The sequence below is a fragment of the Nansenia antarctica genome (genome assembly GCF_963989245.1).
Source record: "Nansenia antarctica genome assembly, chromosome: 8".
NCBI classification, from domain to species: domain Eukaryota; kingdom Metazoa; phylum Chordata; class Actinopteri; order Argentiniformes; family Microstomatidae; genus Nansenia; species Nansenia antarctica.
This window is the reverse complement of record NC_137678.1, coordinates 15312141-15338720: the sequence shown is the minus strand read 5'-3', so window position 1 is coordinate 15338720 and position 26580 is coordinate 15312141. Positions and strand designations below refer to the sequence as shown.

General features: G+C 47.9%; 1 protein-coding gene across 1 annotated transcript in view; it reads right to left on the bottom strand.

The window, feature by feature from the left end:
* LOC308163910 (piwi-like protein 2) overlaps positions 1-26375 on the bottom strand; it is a gene marked incomplete at both ends in the record, with an annotated part of 153206 nt that extends 126831 nt beyond the window's left edge. The window contains 8 exons of the mRNA XM_080538084.1: positions 19980-20093; positions 20206-20286; positions 20692-20816; positions 20935-21052; positions 21197-21307; positions 24677-24797; positions 25794-25899; positions 26139-26375. Coding sequence (XP_080394210.1) covers positions 19980-20093; positions 20206-20286; positions 20692-20816; positions 20935-21052; positions 21197-21307; positions 24677-24797; positions 25794-25899; positions 26139-26375 — 1013 coding nt within the window. The remainder of the gene's footprint in view (positions 1-19979; positions 20094-20205; positions 20287-20691; positions 20817-20934; positions 21053-21196; positions 21308-24676; positions 24798-25793; positions 25900-26138) is intronic.
* Between the last annotated feature and the right edge of the window lie 205 nt (positions 26376-26580).

Here is a 26580-nt window from a genome sequence, read left to right as displayed (position 1 = left end):
ATCTCTTCCTTCGTCCCTCCCTCTATAGTGGGTTGGAGGAGGGTTGTCCTCCCTCTATAGTAGGTTGGAGGAGGGTTGTCATCGCCCATGTCAGGATCTCTCCACAACTCTTTAGAAGCCAGATTTATGACTGATGCACTGGACTTTTCCTAAATGGTATTAGTAACCTGAGAAGACTTGGCCCAGTGTGCACTGGGGAGTTTGACTGAACGAGGTTAAGAGCCAGGAGCACTGGACCAAACACACTTCAATCAGGAGAAGTGATAGAACTAGAACGATAGTGACTCTTGTCTGATAGTCTGGCTCTTTTAATAGTAGCACACAACTCCTTCTCCTCACTCCACAAATGTGCATTCAAACAAACACACACACACACACACACCCAGAGGATGAGCTACTGTCTAGCAGTACCTACACTTTAATTGACACGGTCCTTTATTGTACCTCATTCTGATGCACTTCATTCATATAGCACTTAATTCTCTTACAAGGCCAGTGATCTGATCCTCCTTTTAAGAGAGCCTCGAGTTGGTCTATTACGCTGTACATATTCTGCTTGTATGTTGTTCCTTGTAAGATAATAGATGTCCTGTTCTTATTGTCTCCCTGTAAAATAGTTATATTTTATATGAAGGAGAGAGGTGTATGGATGCGTTCAATGCAGTTAACTCCCACGGTTCACTAATGGAAGAACGTCTGTCAAGACCTGCTACCGTTACTGGCCTGTGAAACAGGATCTGGAACTTCTTCACTATGGTGCAATGCGACAGAATATTCATATACATGTTGAATGTTGATCAGGATAGAACCGATAAGAATCATTGCATTCCTTGGATCAGCCCTGGGTTAGTTGTGTGTGAAGCCAGGTAAAGGAGACATATTTCTGGGTGGTTGTTTGAAGGTGTGATGCTTTATTTTGTGTTACGAACAACCAGACAGGCACTAACTATGTGCAGTTATTTCACTGTTTTTTGGATTACGTTTTTTTTCCTGCTTGTCTCCGAGGTAGGACTGATTGTTGAGCTCTTCTTCTCACTGAAGACTGTCCCTGGGAAATGTGGTCACATGGTCTTTCATAGATACTCTGGAAACAATACACTTCTTCTACAAAAAAAAACTGTATTGGGTCAAATTTACTAAGTTTGGACCAATCCAAAATTATTATTTGAAATAATGAAAACATAAGGAATACCAAAAGGTAGATATGATTCAGATAATTTGAATTGTAAATAAGGCATTATGTTGATAGCTTTGATCTTTCTTTTTTTTGGGAGTCCTTTAAAATACAAACACTTGGTAAATCTGTCCCCTCCTCCAATGTCTGTTCACACCATCAAAGATCTCCAGACAATTAATCTGTTGTAAATCATGATACAGGTGATGGTACTCCTGCTGGGCATTGCTGCCTGACGCACCTCCAACAGTGCCTTTAGAACAGGTGTGCTGTGACACCTCACTGAACACCTATGTGGGCCTAACTGGGTCATCAGCTGGGGACCACCAGTCATTGACGTTTCGCTCCTTTAACCCCAGTACATCTCCTGGTGGCGGAGCGATGGCAGGGATCTCTCCCTGCCACCCCCTGCTGATGCCCTAGGTGTTGTTCGCCCCCCAACCCTTATGCTTCCTTCTTAGCCACAGCCAGAAGCTGCCTTTCTCCGCCTCCTCAGCCAGCTCTTTCATGACTTTCCGATGCCTTGCTCCTGTGCATCCTATGTCACGGAGTAGGCGAGCAGCTGAGGAACCTACGAAGCCCCTACACCCCACTTCCACAGGGCACGTAACGGCTTTCCAGCCAGCCTCCCTGCACTCCGCCGCCAGATCTGCATACTTGGCTCGCTTCCGCTCGTTGGCTGCCTCCAAACCACCCTCCCAAGGGACAGTGAGTTCGACCAGAAGGACTGTCTTGCAAGCCTCTGACCACATGACCAGGTCTGGTCGGAGCGATGTTTCCACGATCTCCCTGGGGAACTGGAGCTGTCTCCCCAGGTCGACCCTCATGGTCCACTCACTACCCTGTGCGAGGAGTCTTGCTGTATCTCTCTGACGGGAGGGTTTGACTCTCTCTCCAGCCCTTGCAAACTGGATGGGATGTCTGTCTGGAGCGGAAGGTCTGCTGTTTGCCTCCTGTCTGCATGTCTCTGCCACCTCTGCCAGCTTTTTCAGCACCAGGTCGTGTCGCCATGTGTAGCGGCCTTGGGACAGCGCTGTCTTGCAGCCTGTCAGGATGTGCTGGAGGCTCGCATTGATGGTGTTGCAAAGGGGGCAGGTCTCTTCGGCAGAAAACCATTGGTGGAGGTTTCGGGGACAAGGCAAGGTGTCATATGTTGCTCTGATCAGGAAGCTGAGCCTAGCTTGGGGGATCTTCCACAGGTCAGACCATGACATGGGCCTGTTTGTGAGACCTTCCCATGACGTCCAGCGTCCTTGCTGGCCCTGGGACACCGCCTTTATGTTAAGGCGTTCCTGCTCAGTTCTTGCCACTTCTGCCACCACCATGGCTCTTCGATCTTCTTTGGAAGCCTTTGACCAGAACAAGGGAGTCTCGCCCCTTCCAAGGCCTGCTCTACCCTCCTGGACTCTGCCGACCACCTCGCGGTGCTTCAGCTGGCCGATTGCCAAATCAACCTCCTCTTGGGCTTTCCACTTCCTTCCAGTTCTTATCTGGGTGCCCGCTGCTCTCACCAGCTGGTCAGTGGATTCCCTCAGCTCTAGCACCAACCGAGCCTTCTCCTGCTTGTATCCAGAGCTGATGGATCGCAGTGGCAGTTGAAGCGTGTTCCTACCAAAGAGGCCCACGTCTGAGAGGCATCTTGGCAGTCCCAGCCACTTCCTGATGAACGAGTTTGCCAGCCCGTCCATCTTGCTTACCACTGAGGAGGGGATTTCGCTCATCTTCAGAGGCCACATCACCCTTTGGTACAGTATGAACTGGTAACACCATACTTTGTACTTTCCGGGGAGCTGGCTCTGGTTGATCCTGGCCAGGCCATCTGCGAGCTGCTTCCTCACCGTCTCCCCCATCTGCCTGTCAGAAAGCTCTGCTGTGTAGGTTCGACCCAGGCTGCGGACGGGTTGATTTGCCAGCAATGGGATGTCCTCACCACCTGCGACAAAGATGGTGTTGTCGCTTCTGACTCCTTTCCTGATAGACACACTGCGTGATTTGGGGGGTTTGATCTTCATCCTCGCCCAGCTCACAAGCTCGTCTATTCTCTTCAGCAGTCTTGTTGTACACGCTGCTGTCTGGAGAATGGTGGTGATGTCGTCCATATAGCCTCTCACCGCTGGTAGCCTTTCACCTGAGGGCAGTTTCACTCCTCCGACCATCTTCCTGGCCCCTATGAGGATGATCTCGAAGGCTGCAACAAACAGGATGGGGGAGATTGAGCATCCCATGGCAATGCCTACTTCCAACTGTTGCCAGCCTGTTGTGAAGTCCTGATGGGTGCAGCACATCTGGAGGTCTTCAAAGTACTTGGCTACCAGGGCTTTAATGCAGACTGGGATGTAAAAGAAGTCCAAGGCAAACTCGATGAGTTGGTGGGGGACAGACCCGTATGCGTTGGCGAGGTCCAGCCACACGACATGCAGGTCACCTCTCTCTCTTTTCGCCCTTTGGATCTGCTCCCATATTACTGCAGAGTGTTCCACACACCCTGGGAAGCCTGGCACACCCGCCTTCTGGCAGCTGGTGTCGATGTACTCGTTACTTGTGAGGTAGCTGGTCAACCTCTTAGCCAAGATGGAAAAGAAGATCTTCCCTTCAACATTGAGGAGAGCGATACTCCTAAACTGGCTGATGGTAGTGGAGTTCTGCTCCTTCGGGATGAAAACTGTGACAGCTCTTTGCCACTCTGAAGGGATGACTTGGTTCTTCCAAGCCACTCTCAACAGGTTCCACAGGTGTCTCAGGACTCCTGGGCAGTTCTTGTACAGCTTGTATGGTATCCCGTTGGGGCCTGGGGCTGAGGATGCTCTTGCCTTCCGGACCACGTCTGCTACTTCACTGAGTTTGGGGAGAGCAGCATTAAACAGGAAAGCTGGGGGAGCTGGGCGGGGAACATATCCAGGGGATCCCAGCGGAGTTGACTTTGCTGGGTCACTGTATTGCTCCCTGATGTGATTCTCTAGCTCCGGTCTAGTAATCTCCAGCTTCCCGCTTCTCTTGTCCTCTAGCAGCTGTCTCGCATGCTTGAAGGGATTTTTGAAGAAGTTACTCCTCTCTTTCTCCTTCCGCCTTCTGCGTTTGCGAATGCGCTCCGCCCTTCGCAGGCTGGCAAGGTTTACCTTCACCTCCTCCCACAGTGGCTTCAGGCCCTCCTTCTCCTCTCTACTTGCCTTCCTCCACTGCTTTCGGAGTTGACGCCGCCTCTTCACCAACTGCTCAATCTCTCTCTCCCTTCTCCCCTTCTGCATTGGGCCTGATCTCCGCTTTTTAGCCATCACTCCAAATCTGCCTCTGCATTCATCATACAAGATGTCTCCAATGCAGTTCAACTTGGTGTCCACCTGGCCACGCAGTGAATGATCTAGGATGAAACTGAGGTCCTTGTCCAGCTTCTGCCAGACTGCAACCTCGTTTGCCTTTGGCCATTTGACCAGCTGCCTCCTTCCAGGTTCTCTCCTCTCTGTTCTCCGGCTTTGCCCCTGGCTGTTGGGGTTGCTTTGTGTTCTGTGTGTGTCTTCAGCGGTGCCCCCCTCAGAGGCATTGGTGTCCACCGAGGGCCCTCCTGTGTCCTCCGCCTGCCTTTCCTCAGCAGCGTTGGATCCCTCAGCACTGTGGTTTGCCACCTGGCTTTGGGTTCCTCTTGTCTGACCTGCGGTTGCAGTGCAATGTTGCTGCTGATGGCCTCCCTCTTCACACTTTTTCCTTCCCTGGTGGATCCGTAGACCTCGGAAGGTGGTCACCTTTTCCCACCCACACCTGCATCTTCTCATAATCCAAGAATCTTTGTCTATGTCCGTTCCAGTCGTTACCGAGAAATCCGTTTGAATTGGCCCTTCTTCCATCCCGCCTCTCGGAGGGCCATCGGGTTGTTTTTTCTTATTTGTCTTCGTAGTCAGTTTTAGGGTGTCCCTTTATGGGACAAGTGGGTGAGGTAACTAGCCGTCCACTCCCGGTGCAGACTTTCCTGCGGTCATCCAGTCTCTCCTGGCTGTCTTCCAGTCTTCCCTGGATGCCAACTGCCCTTTCACAGTAGTCACTGGATGCTTCCAGGTTAAACAAATCATGATACAGGTGATGGTACTCCTGCTGGGCATTGCTGCCTGACGCACCTCCAACAGTGCCTTTAGAACAGGTGTGCTGTGACACCTCACTGAACACCTATGTGGGCCTAACTGGGTCATCAGCTGGGGACCACCAGTCATTGACGTTTCGCTCCTTTAACCCCAGTACATCTCCTGGTGGCGGAGCGATGGCAGGGATCTCTCCCTGCCACCCCCTGCTGATGCCCTAGGTGTTGTTCGCCCCCCAACCCTTATGCTTCCTTCTTAGCCACAGCCAGAAGCTGCCTTTCTCCGCCTCCTCAGCCAGCTCTTTCATGACTTTCCGATGCCTTGCTCCTGTGCATCCTATGTCACGGAGTAGGCGAGCAGCTGAGGAACCTACGAAGCCCCTACACCCCACTTCCACAGGGCACGTAACGGCTTTCCAGCCAGCCTCCCTGCACTCCGCCGCCAGATCTGCATACTTGGCTCGCTTCCGCTCGTTGGCTGCCTCCAAACCACCCTCCCAAGGGACAGTGAGTTCGACCAGAAGGACTGTCTTGCAAGCCTCTGACCACATGACCAGGTCTGGTCGGAGCGATGTTTCCACGATCTCCCTGGGGAACTGGAGCTGTCTCCCCAGGTCGACCCTCATGGTCCACTCACTACCCGGTGCGAGGAGTCTTGCTGTATCTCTCTGACGGGAGGGTTTGACTCTCTCTCCAGCCCTTGCAAACTGGATGGGATGTCTGTCTGGAGCGGAAGGTCTGCTGTTTGCCTCCTGTCTGCATGTCTCTGCCACCTCTGCCAGCTTTTTCAGCACCAGGTCGTGTCGCCATGTGTAGCGGCCTTGGGACAGCGCTGTCTTGCAGCCTGTCAGGATGTGCTGGAGGCTCGCATTGATGGTGTTGCAAAGGGGGCAGGTCTCTTCGGCAGAAAACCATTGGTGGAGGTTTCGGGGACAAGGCAAGGTGTCATATGTTGCTCTGATCAGGAAGCTGAGCCTAGCTTGGGGGATCTTCCACAGGTCAGACCATGACATGGGCCTGTTTGTGAGACCTTCCCATGACGTCCAGCGTCCTTGCTGGCCCTGGGACACCGCCTTTATGTTAAGGCGTTCCTGCTCAGTTCTTGCCACTTCTGCCACCACCATGGCTCTTCGATCTTCTTTGGAAGCCTTTGACCAGAACAAGGGAGTCTCGCCCCTTCCAAGGCCTGCTCTACCCTCCTGGACTCTGCCGACCACCTCGCGGTGCTTCAGCTGGCCGATTGCCAAATCAACCTCCTCTTGGGCTTTCCACTTCCTTCCAGTTCTTATCTGGGTGCCCGCTGCTCTCACCAGCTGGTCAGTGGATTCCCTCAGCTCTAGCACCAACCGAGCCTTCTCCTGCTTGTATCCAGAGCTGATGGATCGCAGTGGCAGTTGAAGCGTGTTCCTACCAAAGAGGCCCACGTCTGAGAGGCATCTTGGCAGTCCCAGCCACTTCCTGATGAACGAGTTTGCCAGCCCGTCCATCTTGCTTACCACTGAGGAGGGGATTTCGCTCATCTTCAGAGGCCACATCACCCTTTGGTACAGTATGAACTGGTAACACCATACTTTGTACTTTCCGGGGAGCTGGCTCTGGTTGATCCTGGCCAGGCCATCTGCGAGCTGCTTCCTCACCGTCTCCCCCATCTGCCTGTCAGAAAGCTCTGCTGTGTAGGTTCGACCCAGGCTGCGGACGGGTTGATTTGCCAGCAATGGGATGTCCTCACCACCTGCGACAAAGATGGTGTTGTCGCTTCTGACTCCTTTCCTGATAGACACACTGCGTGATTTGGGGGGTTTGATCTTCATCCTCGCCCAGCTCACAAGCTCGTCTATTCTCTTCAGCAGTCTTGTTGTACACGCTGCTGTCTGGAGAATGGTGGTGATGTCGTCCATATAGCCTCTCACCGCTGGTAGCCTTTCACCTGAGGGCAGTTTCACTCCTCCGACCATCTTCCTGGCCCCTATGAGGATGATCTCGAAGGCTGCAACAAACAGGATGGGGGAGATTGAGCATCCCATGGCAATGCCTACTTCCAACTGTTGCCAGCCTGTTGTGAAGTCCTGATGGGTGCAGCACATCTGGAGGTCTTCAAAGTACTTGGCTACCAGGGCTTTAATGCAGACTGGGATGTAAAAGAAGTCCAAGGCAAACTCGATGAGTTGGTGGGGGACAGACCCGTATGCGTTGGCGAGGTCCAGCCACACGACATGCAGGTCACCTCTCTCTCTTTTCGCCCTTTGGATCTGCTCCCATATTACTGCAGAGTGTTCCACACACCCTGGGAAGCCTGGCACACCCGCCTTCTGGCAGCTGGTGTCGATGTACTCGTTACTTGTGAGGTAGCTGGTCAACCTCTTAGCCAAGATGGAAAAGAAGATCTTCCCTTCAACATTGAGGAGAGCGATACTCCTAAACTGGCTGATGGTAGTGGAGTTCTGCTCCTTCGGGATGAAAACTGTGACAGCTCTTTGCCACTCTGAAGGGATGACTTGGTTCTTCCAAGCCACTCTCAACAGGTTCCACAGGTGTCTCAGGACTCCTGGGCAGTTCTTGTACAGCTTGTATGGTATCCCGTTGGGGCCTGGGGCTGAGGATGCTCTTGCCTTCCGGACCACGTCTGCTACTTCACTGAGTTTGGGGAGAGCAGCATTAAACAGGAAAGCTGGGGGAGCTGGGCGGGGAACATATCCAGGGGATCCCAGCGGAGTTGACTTTGCTGGGTCACTGTATTGCTCCCTGATGTGATTCTCTAGCTCCGGTCTAGTAATCTCCAGCTTCCCGCTTCTCTTGTCCTCTAGCAGCTGTCTCGCATGCTTGAAGGGATTTTTGAAGAAGTTACTCCTCTCTTTCTCCTTCCGCCTTCTGCGTTTGCGAATGCGCTCCGCCCTTCGCAGGCTGGCAAGGTTTACCTTCACCTCCTCCCACAGTGGCTTCAGGCCCTCCTTCTCCTCTCTACTTGCCTTCCTCCACTGCTTTCGGAGTTGACGCCGCCTCTTCACCAACTGCTCAATCTCTCTCTCCCTTCTCCCCTTCTGCATTGGGCCTGATCTCCGCTTTTTAGCCATCACTCCAAATCTGCCTCTGCATTCATCATACAAGATGTCTCCAATGCAGTTCAACTTGGTGTCCACCTGGCCACGCAGTGAATGATCTAGGATGAAACTGAGGTCCTTGTCCAGCTTCTGCCAGACTGCAACCTCGTTTGCCTTTGGCCATTTGACCAGCTGCCTCCTTCCAGGTTCTCTCCTCTCTGTTCTCCGGCTTTGCCCCTGGCTGTTGGGGTTGCTTTGTGTTCTGTGTGTGTCTTCAGCGGTGCCCCCCCTTGTAGAGTTTAGTTTGCTGTTCTTCAGGCAAGTTCCAGGAAAAACAAATGATTATTTGCATTGTTCAGTCTGAAAAATATTACATAAGGTGAACATTACAGACACTTTGCAAACAAAAAGAAAATGTCATTTGAACAAAGCAAACAAACTAAAGGAGACTATTAATAAACTGATGTCTAACAGCAACAAGGATTGTAAAGAACCAGTGAAATGCGAGTTTGACAAGTTTAAACTGATGTGCCATGACGCACAAAATGCACACACAACTCTATTACCTTTGCTGCCAGCCGATGAAGCTGACAAGCATGAAGTGTGGTATAAAGCCAAAATGTTGAGTGTCAATGAATTTACAGATGTGGTTACAAAATGGTTGGAATGTGAAATGGATAATGAATCGACTGGTGCAGTTACAAAATGGTTGGAAAGCAATAATGATGTTGATGGAGCTGTGAATCACTACAAAATTGACGACGAAGATGAGGTGCATCCTTATGACAGTTTTTCTAATGTGGGAACGCAGGTTTCAAGTAAACGATCACAGTAGAGCCGTGGCAGCTCAAGGAGTGGCCGATCTTCTACATTCTCATTAAAATGCATTGAAGCTGCAGCCGAGAAAGCTGCACTAGAAACGCGCGCTGCTGCTTTGCGTGACAAACATGTATTGCAGGAGCAGGCTGAGCAGCTTCGGAGGAAACAGGAATAGCTTGAACTTAACACCGAGATTGCAGTGTCCTCTGCTAAACTAGCAGTGTTTATGAAATCTGATGGAGGGAGTTCAATTAAAGAATCGTACACAAAGAAAGGTGCAAAGACAAAGGAAAGGAAAACACCTCTCAATCCTGGGGCCAATGAATTCAATCCATTTCCAAGCACTGTTATGAAAAACATGTATGTGCAGCCAAAGCAAAATATAGGCCTACAGTCTCATTCACAATCCAACCAGAAGGCATCAAGGTTAAAGAGACATGGAACAACAAACCAAATGATGGATTCTGGACAGGTCATGGAATCTTCCCACATTCTGGATGCTGCACAGGTCATAAAATCTCCTCACATGCAGATTTCACACAGTCAGGATTCTGAACATGCCGTTCAATCTTCTCACGGTCAGGCTAACCGTGGTGTTGTACCTTCTCCTAACACCCAGGATGGCAATATTTACAGTCTACTTCAATCACAAAATCAAATAACGGCGCTCTTGGTGCAACAGCAAAACATGAATTCCCTTCCAATAAGAGAAATTCCAGTGTTTTATGGAGATCCTCTGTCATACAGAGCTTTCGTCCGAGCATTTCAACACTGTGTGGTAAATAAGACCAACAACAAAGGTGATTGTTTGTACTTCCTACAGCAGTACACAAGAGGGCAGCCTCAGGAGCTAGTCCGCAGTTGTCAACTTATGCCTCCCGACAGAGGTTATGAAAGAGCAATGGAACTGCTGCAGGAGCATTTTGGGGATGAGTTGAAAATTACCGCTGCATATGTGGACAAGGTGCTTGGCTGGCCATTGGTGAAGGCTGAGGATGTCAAAGGACTGCAAGCATATTCACTCCTTTTGCGTGAGTGCTGTAACGCAATGGAAGAATTGAAATACATCAATGAACTTGACATGCCAGCTAACATGCGAGCCGTGATTCAGAAACTCCCCTACAAGTTGAAAGAAAAATGGAGAACAAAGGCGTGTGAGCTTTGGGAGCGCCATCAGCGCAGAGCTCAGTTTTTGACTTAAATGTGGTGACTATTTCCTCCTTAGTCACCGCGACTGTTGAACTGTAAACTTTAGTTGACTCGTGATACCAACACCGACGACTTCTGTACGTTGCAATCATTTGTTTACTTTATTATAAAAAACATGATACACTACAAAGCAGGCCCCGCGGTGGTGTAGCGGTCTACGCACTGGCCACTAGTGCATGCTGCCCACCGGGGCCGGGGTTCGTATCCCGGCTCGCCAGATCCAGATATGGCCGAGGCACACGGGAAGCGGCATATTGGGCGGCCGCTTCCGAGGGCGGTATAGGAGTATTTCTGGACTAGGATCCGCCGCGCAACACCGCCCCCTGGGCGCCGGAATAACGGTGCTGGGCTCGAGGAGCCAGTCAGCTAGTCTGCCTGGCGGCCTCTTCTGGGACTGCCGGCCACGGGGTCGTGCGGCGGATCCTATGCAATAGGCAGGGGATAATTGGATGCTAAGTTGGGTTAAATTGGCTACCAAATTGGGTGAAAAAGGGATAAAATCTGAAAAAACAAATTTATGATACACTACAAAGTTTCGCGTGTGGCAACACGGTCAAAGACTGTGTGCTCACCAGTTCAATCAGTAACACCTGTAGCCTACCGGTGAGCTCACCTATATACCTGTGCACTCCTATGCCCTCGCCACTCAGTGGTCAACAGTAAACATGACATCCAACACAGACATAATGGCTGCAACAACCGGTATTTCAACCGGTGAGTCTCCTACACTCTTACAGTCTACTCGCCCAGTATCAGAGAGTATAGGCTACGTATTGAGTGTTAACCAGTAGTTTTATTCTTTGCCCCTTTTACAGTACTATGTTTCCCTGTAGGCTGTTTACAGGTATAGGTCGTTGTCCATATCAGTGTCCTTCTATCGTCAACTGCTGAAGTAGATTAGATAGGGTGTCAGATTGTAACAGCTACTAGCCTATTTCTGATCCATTCACTGATAGTGCCCCTATCTATTCAGATTCTTACTGTGTCATATCATTGGAAGGGATACCATCTCCTTATATTGGACTGGAAACCTGTGCCAAAACTGTTATTCGCCACCTGATATGTCAATGGCTTTGTGGATGTGCAGAATAGGTCTACATGAAGGTAGGTAGATAGATAGGCCTTTCCTTTCCGTTCCTGTTGTAGTTGATTTATAACTCCCTGATATAGCCTTACTATACATTTGTTCCAAGTCATTCATAGACGAGTGTCATTCATATTCCCAACCAATTTGCTTTACTCCAAAAACGTGGACAGATGTCATAACCAAGATGAATATACAGTAACATCCCCCTATCTCTATGGTGAAAATGACTAAAAGGTATGTTTACTGTTGTATAGTTATTGTGTAATTTGTTATGGTATTATAGAATAAGGTTTATCTTTGATATGCTATCTCGAATAAATAAAGATCGATATTTTTATTGAAAAAAAAAAAAAAAAAAAGAACTACACTTTCGTTGTATTCTTATATAACACTTTTATAATGTCCTAATGTCCTAATGACAAACAGACATGGATAGGATGGACTGCAAAAAGGTTTTAATATCTGTTAATCATATTGCTGCTTTCACCTATCCAGTCAGTTCAGATCTGTGAGGAGGTTCAGCACTGAAGCGCCGTTGAATCCTGCCTGGTAACATAAGCCACGCCCACTCGTGGTCACGTGTCAGCCAGGAAATAAGTTCGTGTTTACTTCTATAAGCCACGCCTACTCGTGGTCACGTGTCAGCCAGGAAATAACTTTGTGTTTACTTCTATAAGCCACGCCTACTGTCCTGCTCATTCTGGCGCGTGAAACTTCCCTGTCCTCTCCGCTACAAGTGACATTTTTAGACCATTTATTCTTTGCAAACATGACAAGCTTCCTACAGAAAATAAAAAACAAAGTGCCAGGGAAAGTGAAGACAAATCTGTCTGAGAGTGAATTGCAGAAGTGGGGTTTACAAGGTTCGTGGCAAACTATTATGACTGAACTGAAATGAAAATGATTCCAGATTTCAGAATATAATTAGGGAATATTGCACTACGGTCATATGTTTAGGTGCACGCACCGGAAAGGGAATTAGATAGACTACTGTTCTAATGTTTACACCTGCATTCGCCCTGCTCAGGACTTGTTTAATTATTGTCATTTCGCAGAGTCATTTCATTAAAGCAAATGAACAAATGGAATATTGTTCTTATTTATAATTAAACAACGTGATGCAGTCAAGCAGACAAATCCAGCAAAGAGGAAGACGCATGTATTCGCGAACGACTCACACGGACATCGGCAAATAACGCCACCCCGGAATCTGTATACGGACATCGGCAAATAACGCCACCCGGGAATCTGAATAGCCTACGGACATGTCGTAAAAGAACAGAACTGGTAATTAACAGAACTTGTAACTAACCTGCTTTGCTGAAATTAAGTTTGGTTTAAAAAAATAAAAAAATAAAAACTTTTTTTCTTGAGTAGCTGTACTAATGGCACCTGTAGTAGTGGATTGCCCGATCGAGGGCTGTGACTATATAGCTAGACATGAAGAGGCAGCAGTGGCCATGCTGAACATACACGCAACAGCACACGCTGCAGTCCCCAGAGCGCCGAGCATTAACAATTAAATGGAGAAACTCAGGCGCCCCTCTATAGCACTGGCCGGGACGGCAGAGACTTGGTCATACTTCATAACCCGCTGGAGTGAATACAAGAGGGGCACTAAGCTGGTCGGACCCGACATCGTCACACAGCTCCTAGAGTGCTGCGAGGAGGATCTGAGGAAAGACCTCACTCGCGCGGCAGGCAGAAGCCTGGTAGACAGCGATGAGAGAGGTCCTCGCGGCCATGAAGGCGCTCGCCGTCCGTGCGGAAAACACCATGGTGGCTCGGGTGGCCCTATCTAACATGCGACAGGGACATGGAGCCCATCCGATCATTCCACGCCCGCTTGAAGGGGCAGGCAGACACATGCAAATATGAGATGGACTGCACTAAGGCGGGGTGTGATCAAATCAATAACTTCACAGAGGAAATACTACGTGACGTGATCGCCCGCGGCATTGCGGACCAAGAAATACAGCTCGACCTGCTTGGCGAAAAGAACCAAGACATGCCATTAAAGGACATGATAGAGTATATCGAAGCCAAGGAGTCCGGGAAACGCTCAGCATCGCGCCTACTCGACCCTCAGAGCACAGATATGATCAGTAGTTCATATAGGCGAGGGAAACAGCAGGACCTTCGCACCAAAGGGGCCACCAGGTTGGAGACACCGAAGGCCAAGCCTGACGGAGCATGCGTTTACTGCGGCGGGATGGGCCACGGAAAAACGCCCATATGGCGCACCAGACGTGACGAGTGCCCCGGCTATGGCAAGACGTGCCGGAAATGTAGCCGCCAAAATCACCTCGAGAAGGTCTGCCTGGGTAGCCGGCCGGCCAAATCCCCACCTGAGAAGACAGATGTGGTGGGCGACAAGCAGGCGGCAGCCTTCGTCGAGCTGTGCACGCTCACCGTGGCCAGCGCGGGTGACAGGCTACACACACTTCCCCTCGCTCACCACCTATACGACGATATGTGTGACAAGTGGATGAAGCGTACATCCAACCCGCAGCCTTACATCAACCTCTCCCTCACCGTCGAACGTGAGGATTACAGAGCACTGGGATTTGACCTCCTGAAACGCACCCGCGCAGTGACCCTGCCTGCCATGGCCGACACGGCTGCCAGAGCTGCCTGATCGGTATCAAGGTCGCCCAACAAATGGGGTTGAGTACGGAGGACCTCATTCCCGTATCCATGACCATGAGGGCGGCGAACAACGAGGGAATTCGAATTCTTGGTGCCGCGGTGGTCAGGTTCGCCGGTGACAGCAACGACGCTCGGAGGTTGGAGACACGCCAAATTGCGTACGTGACGGACACTTCAGACCGCATATTCCTCTCCCGCTCAGCCTGCGTGGATCTGGGCATGATCTCGGACAGGTTCCCAACACTTGGGGAGGCAGGGCTCGACAGTGCGACTGTTTTGGTCGCATTTGCGAGTGAATATACTTCTGTGCGACTTGGAAATACATTCAATCGCACCAGTGCGACAAAAGACTGCTGAACTACTGTCATGCGCAGTCAATCTTATGTTTGTTAATAAGATCACAGCGCATCTAAACCAATGCAATCCTTTGTAAACAGAAAAACAAAAAAAAAGACACGTGACCCGCAAGCACAACAAGCGCGCATTTACATTTGAAAATCCTGTCAGAAAAAGACCGCTGTGAAAATGAATCCGATTACGGCATACTTTAGCAAGGCTAATGTTAGCACCGTTCCAGACAGAGAGGAGGTAGAGGGGGGTAGTGGAGTCAACATTACAGCTGGAGACGAGAGTGACGAAGAAAACAGAGACGGGGAAAGCGAGGAGGAGAGCGCCCGGTCAGAAAGTGTGTCAGGGGAGGGGGAAGGTCATTATCCAGAACTGCTGTGCTAACTGTGTTTGTTGCACCCTACGTACAGTTCACTTTACAGTTCGCTTAATATTGTCACGTTTCATATAACCACACACTATAACTTTAGACAGATTGTTTTGTGATTTGCACTGGCTCCATAACAAGCATTGTAATAATTGAAAATATTTACATTAAAATAATGTAAAGACCGCTGTAAAGAACCCCAAGAAAAGTTATTATTTTATGTTGATTAACCTGCCATACATTTGTAAACTGCTTTGTTATGTGATTCATATGTTGTTTGAATAGGATATCGGTGACTTTTATTTTGAAGAGCTTTAGGCAAAATGCGTATGTATTTTGGTTTGATTAGGCTTCCGTAGTTAGAAAGCTCACACAAGTTCGCCATTTGGTGCTGAAGACAAAAAGAGATTGACGGTAAAGGAAGACAGTTTTAATGGACCCGTATGAGGCCATAAGTTCTTACGGTGCAATTTATTTGATTGTTTGATTATCACATGTGGACTTTCAAGGTTCAATTAAGGAAAGAAGAAGGAAATAAACACTTTAAGTTACAGCAGTAAGTCTCAAGCCTTTTCATATACGGGGATCCGTTACAACCGCTGTTAAAATGAATCCGATTACGGCATACTTTAGCAAGGCTAATGTTAGCACCGTTCCAGACAGAGAGGAGGTAGAGGGGGGTAGTGGAGTCAACATTACAGCTGGAGACGAGAGTGACGAAGAAAACAGAGACGGGGAAAGCGAGGAGGAAAGCGCCCGGTCAGAAAGTGTGTCAGGGGAGGGGGAAGGTCATTATCCAGAACTGCTGTGCTAACTGTGATTGTTGCACCCTACGTACAGTTCACTTTACAGTTCGCTTAATATTGTCACGTTTCATATAACCACACACTATAACTTTAGACAGATTGTTTTGTGATTTGCACTGGCTCCATAACAAGCATTGTAATAATTGAAAATATTTACATTAAAATAATGTAAAGACCGCTGTAAAGAACCCCAAGAAAAGTTATTATTTTATGTTGATTAACCTGCCATACATTTGTAAACTGCTTTGTTATGTGATTCATATGTTGTTTGAATAGGATATCGGTGACTTTTATTTTGAAGAGTTTTAGGCAAAATGCGTATGTATTTTGGTTTGATTAGGCTTCCGTAGTTAGAAAGCTCACACAAGTTCGCCATTTGGTGCTGAAGACAAAAAGAGATTGACGGTAAAGGAAGACAGTTTTAATGGACCCGTATGAGGCCATAAGTTCTTACGGTGCAATTTATGGTGCAATTTATTTGATTGTTTGATTATCACATGTGGACTTTCAAGGTTCAATTAAGGAAAGAAGAAGGAAATAAACACTTTAAGTTACAGCAGTAAGTCTCAAGCCTTTTCATATACGGGGATCCGTTACAACCGCTGTTAAAATGAATCCGATTACGGCATACTTTAGCAAGGCTAATGTTAGCACCGTTCCAGACAGAGAGGAGGTAGAGGGGGGTAGTGGAGTCAACATTACAGCTGGAGACGAGAGTGACGAAGAAAACAGAGACGGGGAAAGCGAGGAGGAGAGCGCCCGGTCAGAAAGTGTGTCAGGGGAGGGGGAAGGTCATTATCGAGAACTGCTGTGCTAACTGTGTTTGTTGCACCCTACGTACAGTTCACTTTACAGTTCGCTTAATATTGTCACGTTTCATATAACCACACACTATAACTTTAGACAGATTGTTTTGTGATTTGCACTGGCTCCATAACAAGCATTGTAATAATTGAAAATATTTACATTAAAATAATGTAAAGACCGCTGTAAAGAACCCCAAGAAAAGTTATTATTTTATGTTGATTAACCTGCCATACATTTGTAAACTGCTTTGTTATGTGATTCATATGTTGTTTGAATAGGATATCGGTGACTTTTATTTTGAAGAGCTTTAGGCAAAATGCGTATGTATTTTGGTTTGATTAGGCTTCCCTAGTTAGAAAGCTCACACAAGTTCGCCATTTGGTGCTGAAGACAAAAAGAGATTGACGGTAAAGGAAGACAGTTTTAATGGACCCGTATGAGGCCATAAGTTCTTACGGTGCAATTTATGGTGCAATTTATTTGATTGTTTGATTATCACATGTGGACTTTCAAGGTTCAATTAAGGAAAGAAGAAGGAAATAAACACTTTAAGTTAGAGCAGTAAGTCTCAAGCCTTTTCATATACGGGGATCCGTTACAACCGCTGTTAAAATGAATCCGATTACGGCATACTTTAGCAAGGCTAATGTTAGCACCGTTCCAGACAGAGAGGAGGTAGAGGGGGGTAGTGGAGTCAACATTACAGCTGGAGACGAGAGTGACGAAGAAAACAGAGACGGGGAAAGCGAGGAGGAGAGCGCCCGGTCAGAAAGTGTGTCAGGGGAGGGGGAAGGTCATTATCCACGCGGTGATAATGGCGGTGCCACTGCCAACGCGAAGTCTGTTCTGACAAAAGTGACAAAGGTCTACAGGTACAGTGCCGAGTGGCAAACATCTTTCCCGTGGCTGTTGCTGAAGGAAGGGAAGATGTATTGCAAGTGGTGTGTCGCCCACATGAAGTTAGCTGGAAAGACCGCGTTTGTGTCAGGAGACGCACAGCTGAAACGCGACACAGTGAAAAAACATGGTCTGTCTCGCAAACATGTGAAATGCAGGGAAGCTTTCATGTCAGCTCAGAACAAGCCCCTTGAGAAAGCTGTTGGACGCCAGAAGGCTAGCTCCAGTGAGGAAATTAAAAGACAGCTCAAGTTAAAGTTTAACATCGCTTACTACGTGGCAAAAGAAGAGATCCTTCAGAGCGGGGTGTGATATTCCTGCCCTGCAACAGGAATGGGAAGGGCTGAAAGCAGTGGCGGCTGGCCGATAGAGGGCGCTGGGGCGCCGCCCCCACCTTCACTTCCTAGTAGCGATTTGTTAAAGTATTTTTTTTAAATAAACATTGTTTATTCACAAAATGCGGCTGATATTCTGTCGGCGCCTATCAGCATTCATTAAAAATCCTCCAATACAATAAACATTTTTATCTGTGTGTGTGTGTGTGTGTGTGTGTAAAACTCACTGTTAAAATACATAGGGGGAGAACGCGGGGCGCCGGTCAATGCAAGTCTATGCCAGGACGAATACTTTTCGCTTACACGTGAGCTGTAGCAGCGCTCCAATTGGCTGTCTCTATTTCTTGGCCAGGGCGCACAAATGTGCGTCCTGAATCTCCGGTTATATTGCAGACAATGCATTATGCTGAGGACTTCCGACTTCCGGTTTTCCGGACTTCGGGCTTCCGGAGTATTTTAAATGAACATTCGTAATGTCTGTCTCTGATGTTCATGGTCAATTAAATCAGCCTATTTTGTGCAACTAATAATGTTCCCGCTAATGAGTTAACCAAGCAGCCTCGCACCTAACGTGCAAGCACCTATCTTCGAACTATTCATAGCAATATGCGCGGGGCAAGGCGGAGGTACGGGTAAACACGGCTCATGTTCTGTCATCAAAGGTAAGAGTTGGTTTTCTTTAACTCAGCTGATGCATTACCTTGCTGTTGTTGTTTACCGAATGCTCCATCTGACTGTCACACTGTGATTGTACTTGTGTAAACAGTAACACAGACGGGGTGAATTTCATGAATGAAAGTGAAAGTTCTGTCACAAAACGCCGTTACGTATCCTCACACATGTTTAAGTGGGTATTGCGTGGGTAAAGTGAAATTACGTCTTTGTTTTGAGCGCCAGTGCGTGTTTTATGCGCGTGCACGCGGAAATAAAATCGTGCACGCGATTTTTGCGCACTGCGCGCGCGAAAGAGGACCCCCCCGCCACACTGCTGTGCCCCACCCAAAATGTTTTGCACCAGCCGCCACTGGCTGAAAGTACTCGTAAGCGAGAACTTCAGCGACAAAAGCTATGCTGAGCTGTGGGAGGTTCTCCTCACAAAGGACCCCTATAAGAAAGACTACCAAGTAAGGCAAAGTAGATCCAGATAGCCCTACACTTAAACACATTCATGTTTATTGTATGTATGTTGTTTTTGAATAGTGAGAGGTGAGGGTTAAAAATTAATTAAAAAATGAAAATTGTTCTCCCCTTAGAACATACTGGAACTGGTCAAAATGATGTTGGTGCTCCCAATCTCGGCTGCCCAATGTGAGAGGGGGTTTTCAGCCCAGAACCGCATTAAAAGTGCAACCAGAAGTAGGCTGGCCGTTTCTACCACAGAAGACCTAATGCGAATCAGTTTGGAGGGGCCTCCGCTTGAGCAGTTTGATCCAAGTCCAGCGGTTGAAAGATGGCTTGATAGCTCTAAGCGGGCCAGGCGACCAGATTATCAAGACTGCTGGACCACAGACATTCTTTGCATTTAATTGCTCAGAATTTATGAATTTTATATGAAAGCCTGGGCTTAATTATTTATTTATGAATCATTTATTAATAAATGAATATTCTTACTTCCCCTTTACATTGTGTGAGTCTCCATTTTTATTACGGCCAAGAGCCGGTTATGATAATTCTGATATGTTATGATTATGATAATTTGTTGTCGTCATACGAAAATTGCGCAATTTTCATTGTGCTACTGAAATTCTTGGTGTGCTACTAAATTTTTTGACATGGTAGCACAGTGCTACCTGGGGAAAAGGTAAGCGTCAAGCCCTGGGAGGTGAATCTGGCGGCCTCAGAACTATGTGACTGCCCACGGCGTGCAGAGCCGCCAGCCAGGTCAACCACGCTCCCCATGCCGGCTACCGAAGCTAACAGGGAAGCTCTACGCGAGCACTTACTCAAAACGTACGCCCAGAGCACATTCAATACGTGCCCCCACCAGCCCCTACCAAGGATGTCAGGCCTGCCGCTCCGTCTCATGCTTGATGAGAATGCGACACCAGTTGCCCATCACACCCCCATCCCCGTGGCCATACACTGGCAGGATGAGGTGAAGGCAGGCCTCGACCAGGACGTTCGCCTTGGCGTGTTAGAGGAGGTACCCGTCGGTACACCGGTGACGTGGTGTCACCGCATGGTGATCTGTGGTGTTTAAATGTGGATGAACATTCTAAGCACTGTGAGTAAAAATGCATCACTTCCATGAAAAGTTGTATCATGTACAATTCGCTGCAGCACATTGTGTCTTGGCAAGCGCTCTGGTCGTACGGTAAGCCCAATGTGACCACCCCTTCGGGGAGGGAGGCCGTGACAGACGCAGGGTGCTGCTCACATGACATCCAGGACCGAGTCGTTCCTCAGCACTTTGTGGGACACGTCCACTGCGAGGTACAGGCCTCCGTCCGTGCGCTTTATGGTGGTGGAGTAGCCTGGCCACACCTGCAGCCTGTGGGGACAGAGGGTCAGCTGCAAGTTAGCATGGGAAAAAAACACCAAAGAAAGAAAAAAATAGTTTAAAATGCGTTTCTTTGAAGTCCAAACTCATTACTAGTACTTACCGGTGTTTCCCCAGTATGACCGCGCTGGTCGGATCGTAGTGATTCCGCCCCACCAGCTTCAGGCCCAGGATCCTCATGACCCTTGACCCCACACACACACACACACACACACACACACACACACACACGGGACAGACATAATTCAATCAAGCTCAATTGAACGTTCGGTACAGACATCCCTTTTTTTCCTATGGCTACACATAGAAATAATTAATAATAATAATTTGTATAATTAGTTACTTTGGCGAGGAGCTGTCCGAAAATGGATCGTTTCTAAATCTAAGTCTGGCTTTGTGTAAAACAGTTTTTTTTTTTTTTTTTTAGAAGCTATTGAGCGAGCATAATCATTCTATTTCGAGAACAAACAGGGCTCCCACAGAGAGGACAACAGGAGGGGTTGTCTAAACAAAAAAGCCCAGACAAGGTCTCTCCAAATGTCAATGTGCAGTGGTCATGAATGGGATTAAGGGCTTGCGCTTTCCGTACCTCCTCAACACCACGTTGTAAAACGGGAGGCACAGATCAGAACTGGGAGCTAGGATCTTGGTCATCTGGATCTTGATGTCGATCTCCTGGTTGTCAGTCCGTCTCTCGCTCTTTAGGTGAACCACCTGTAAGGGGCCGCGGGTTAACATCAGAACGGGTGCTGTTTGTCCTCGTTAGGGCTTATAAGTGCATATTCACAATTAGAATCAGCCAGGTGTCATAGAAAACCTCTATTAGACACACCTCATCCATCCGCACAGGCAGGTAGAGGATTGAGCCGTCGAAGGCGACGACCTCCCCCGTGACTGAGCGATGGTCCTTCATCATGCCAAATCTCATACCCATGGACTCAACGTTCGGACTGTGAAGCGGGACGAAAATTGAGAAAAACGTTTCACTCCTCAACAGCAGGCCAAAGTTACATTTACTCAGCTCCTAATCGCTGTCCTCTGAATATAACCTGCAATTGGATAAACAAGAGGCTAGTTTTGGTCGTAATGCTTACGTGAACGTGACGTGGTACTGGTAGACGGCCTCGTTCTTGCAACCGACGGTGATGTGGTTTGAAGCGATGGGCAGTGGAGTTCCTTTCACACCAGTCTTATGCAATGGCTCACTGCAATGAGAGAGAGAAAACAAACACATACAGACCAATAACAATAACAATACATCCCATTTTAGATCTTGGCATCCTAAGACGAATTCAATTTGCGGTACACGCATAATGACAGCAATATCACTTACTTCCTGATACGGTCTGAGCTAACAGTATTGGTTGTTACTAGGGATGCACGATATTATCGGCACCGATATTTAGCGGCCCGATAATGGGAAATTCATGTTTATCTGTATTTATCGGTTTTATACAATTTTAGCCGATATTTAGCCGATAATATGAAGCCGGAAATATTTCTGCTTCCGGTTTCCGCGCTCATGCTGCTGCGCCTGCGTACAGGCACGCAGTGTATAGACGACAGCGAAACATGAGAGCTTCCCCGGTGTGTCTGACATTCTGCAGAGTTTCTGAGGCAGATAGTGCGTTTGCAATTTGCAACACATGTTCGACAAAAGTTCGGAGAGGAGGGCAAAGGTCTACGAGTTACAACACAACGAATCTCATAAGTCACCTTAAGATTCACCATTGCAAGCACGCTGTATGGAAGGAATATCAAGCACTAGTAGCCTAGTAGCCTAGCCGCGAAAAAAAAAAGCTGCTGTGCCTATTGAACACGCATTTGTAGTGAGTAATGAGTATCACAACCTACCTCATCCTCATGCACTAAAAGTAGCATAGCCCAGCCCTTTTCAGTTGCTTTATTAAGCATACTAGTGTAGCCTACTATGTGCCTTGTGTCATTCTGTTTATCTGCAGACTAAAGGCCAAGCTCCACCATGGCCATCGAGCGTTGCGTCTAATGTGCGTTGCGTCCGAAATTGGGATCAAATGCATTGTAATCAATGAAAGGTGCTCCACCTGCTGCGGTACGTCGCGTCAGCGTTGCGTCCGATGGTTGCGTCCAAAGTAGACTTTCAAAAAAGTTTGATTTTTGACGGTGGATGGACGCAGACGTCACAATGAGACGCCCCACGTGGGCGCCCACGTGGGGCGTCAATCACCGCACCTGTGGTGAACTCTTGTTGCAGTAATGGACGACGAACGGCTCATCCTTGAGGTCGAAAAATATTATATTATATGAATTGCGAGCGTCAATGCTTTTCTACGATACTACGTGTAATGTCACTTGGACATAGAATAATAAGACACTTGAGTCTGGGTTCAACAAAGGTATAACCAGTTTACTTCGGTTCTCTCGACACCTGTCAGTCACCTACTGGTGTATCATGAACTCTCTCTAAGGCGCATGCGCTGTCCTGACTATGAATTAACCCATTCATTACACTACGGATGAATATCAACGTTGACGCGACGCAGCAGGTGGAGCTTGGACAACGGGAAGTTGACGCAACGTCGATGGCGAGTTGACGCGACGCAGCAGGTGGAGCTTGGCCGTAAGCAGCCATTTGGCACTAGTTTCTGTAAAAGTTCTATACAACTTTTGGTTCTTTAAAAGTCTTTATTTTTGTATTGACTGATGCACTTTATTTATTTTTTGATATTTTATTTATGCATTTTCAATTTACAGGGATAGACAAGATGCACTTTATTTTTGACACTTTTTTGATCTAATTACTCTTAGGTGAGCCTTTTTTGTTTTTCATAAAAGGAGGCCAGATCTTGGCTAAAAAAAGCATTGTGCACTGTCTATAACAGATTCTGTTTGTAATGCGGGGTACACACATAAGGAGTTTTTGGCCGGTTTTGGCCCGATTTTCGGATGTCTGAAAACGACAGAAAACGCCCGGTTATCAGATGGATCTTAACATTTTCCTATAACAGAATCCTGTGGTGTGAGGTGTGTTAAGAGTCACTTCTCTTCAATTGTGCAATCAACTCTCCCGGCAACCTGCTCGGAAAATGGGCGTGGCCGGCAATCGTAAATGTGAAATGCGTTCAATACTTCCGACCAGAAACCATAGGGTTGCCAGATTGTTTGGTGAAATTAGCGGTTTTAGACTGTGGTTAGGGTGGAAAATGTCATTCCCATCTGGCAACCCAGATGCACCAATCAGAGAGCGCCCCCACCCCTCCTGCCCCCGCTTCTTCCTTTTTTCTTTTTTGTGTGTTAGTATTCTACTTAAAACGGATCCCGCAAACTCAGTGTTATTAATTCATCTTTAAAGGGAGTAAAGGATTGAACAGAATCAGCATAGGTTTTATTTCAATAAAAGCATTTTTAAAGTAATTTTAAGGAGCACCATATTCACAGTGATGGAACCCTGCTCGCCAATCAAGAAGCGTGGGGAACGAGACTAGAGAGTTTGGAGTCTGTCGTAACGAACATCTTTATGTCTGTGGGGTGCTGAAATGGGGAAATTGGCGCACACCACACACAACACGATCAAGGCTGTTCAAATCCAAGATTTTGTTTCTTCATGTGTGGGGTCTGTCTCAGATAAGATTTCTGTTAAGATTTTGAAATTCCTTATGTGTGTACCCCGCTTTAGAGGAAATAATAAATGAACATTTGAAGAGTCAGAAGTGTTCTCTTTGTTGTGTTAACAATAGTGATGTAAGTTAGATTTGGTGAGATCACTATGGAATATTAAATCATCAATCTTTGCTCACTACATAGCCTCACTACAGGTGTGCATGAACTACAGGTTATCAACTGTGAAATTATATCTGTTCTCATATCGGTTATCATATCGGTTATCGGCCACGAGAAGCGGGTAAACATCGGTATCGGTAGGAAAAAAATGCATATCGTGCATCCCTAGTTGTTACCGTGTGAACGGTTGCTTACCGAGCCGCTTCCATCTTCAGCTCTGCCTTGGGCGGCGGTCTACCTGCAGGCATGGAAGCCTCTTGAGATGGGGATGGAGATGGCGGAGGGGCACCGGCGGAGGATGGAGACGGCATTGGACCAGGGAGGAGAGCGGGCGGCACAGTAGGCCCTCTCCCAACACCCCACGGGGGCAGCGCCGACCTTCCAACGCCCACCATCTGAGAAGCAAAGCCTCGGCCGAGGAAGCTGTAAACAGACAGACCTCAGGTCCAATATCAACGTCCTAAAACACCCTCCCGTCCGCGATTGGGTGTGAACGTACAACACATAGCTGGTAACATTTCCGGCAGGCGGGCATACAGCATAACGATCACACGGAACGATTACCTGCGCATTTACTTCAAGAAACTTTCTACAGGTAATTCCGACAGAAACAAGTGCAGAAATGAAGTGAGGGATCTGTAGGAGGGTGCACTCTGCACTAAGGCCAATGCCTCGCGCTATGAAGGTCCTTGGACGTCAGGCAGTGGTGCTGGTAGAACGCGTCACCCGGACTAACACAGCGTGAGGCGTTGGCCTTAGTCAGCCGACGGCTAGGCAGAGCTGGAGCTCGTGTGCAGCCGTGTCCCGTTCCCTACCTGCTGCCTCTCCCCATCACCTCCTCCGAGGCTCCGTCTCCCCCCGGGCCGCTGGTGACACTGACCGGGGCTGTCTGGGGCTGCAGCTCTGCCCCCCCGAAATATCCAGTCACCCCCCGTCCTTCACCCAAAAACAACAGCAGAGAACACCACAGGGGGATTCAGCACACGTCTCATCCGTTCTAGAGCTTGGGAACATTGGTAATCACAGCAAGCAGCCGTACCGTTGAGTCTTTACACATTTAACTCACATTTATGCTCACAACCACAGACACAAGAGAATTGACTGGTTACTGAAGATGACTCTGTACATCAATAATAGACTTTAGGACTGCGCTGTTCGGCCTCCCCCCATCTGAGAATATGCCCATTACTATGTGCCGTGTCATTGCCTTCACTACTCTACTAGCTAGACGTTCTATTCTCTTCAAATGGAAGCAAGCTTCCCCACCAACACACGATCAATGGATACGGGATGTCTTACAATGCCAAATGGAGAAGTTAAGATTTTCATTAAAAGGATCTCTGAAATCCTTCCACACTACCTGGGATCCCCTATTAGACCATATCAAAGAACTTAGTATCACTCCTCTTTATTAATGTAAACAAAGACTGCTATTACTTCTTGTCACGTGCTAATGATTGTTTGCAATAATAAGATTTGTAAAAAAATAAAAGAGACTTTAGGAGATGGGAGATTCCATGTTCAAATGTTATTCAATGTGGAGTACTCATTTTAACTCTGGGTTGGGGGGGGGGGGGGGGTCGAAGATAACCACATCCCAGCCTGACTTCATTCTAGTCTTTTTTGGTTTTATTGGAGAATAGAAGCATATATATAAGTCAGGTATAAGAATATACAAATGTCAAATACGAGTTATAGAATTGACTTCAAAATAAGTAAATGAACACAGTTTTTTTGTTTATCCCCCATTTGGTGTTCGAACAGAGAACTAGAACACCTTCTTTTTTTCTTTTTTTTTACCCCTAAACACCCACCCAGCCCAGACTCTCGAGTGAGAGACAAAACAAAACAAAAAAACTACGCACAAAAACAAAATGTATATAAATAAAATTAATTCAAAAAACACTTCATTCTAGTCTTTAATATACTCACCCACTGCCGGTGTTCCCCGGGCCCGCGAGGCCCGCGAGGGCTCTATGCCCATTCCTCTGAACATGGACACCAGAGTCGATCCCAGGTCGAGGGTGGGCATCTTAACCTGTCAATTCCACACAATTAGAATACTTTGTAAGAGCTACGGGGAATAATCAGTAGACCACCAATCAAACGACCGGCCCGACGTTAAACATCACCAACCTGCTGGCTCACTACTGCTTCTTCTTCTGCCTGCAGCCCTGGCATCTCTTCAGGTAAATCGTGTGTGATGGTCTGACCGGGGGGGGGTTGCCTTGGAGGAGGCGCCAGGCCAAGTAGGGGAGCTCCTCTTGCAAGCCCTACCGTTGGCTCAGCTGTGGAGAGGAGCAGCTCTCTGGCACGACCAAGTCCATCATTTCTGGATGGCTGGGGGAGGCCCCTGGCAAAGCCGACAGGAGGCTCACACACAGGGAAAGGCACACCTCTCCCATAAGGCACACCTCTTCCTATGGCGGACTCATCTGACAGGCGTCCACGCCCCCTCGCCTGCTGCTGCCAAGTACTGGGGTGGCCTGGAAACTGAGGCTTCTTTGGATCCATTCCAGATGGCTGTCACATGCAATGTCTGTTAAGTTAAAATTGAAAAGAAAATGGTTAATGTTACTTACTGGGGAAAATCCAAACAAAAAGGCATCCGACGTCAATTAAATTTCACGAAAAAACTAAAATGTTTTTCTGTTATATCCTGTGCATTTATTTTTAATAGGTGAACGGGCTTCCGTCAAGCTAGTGTTAGGGGCGGCAG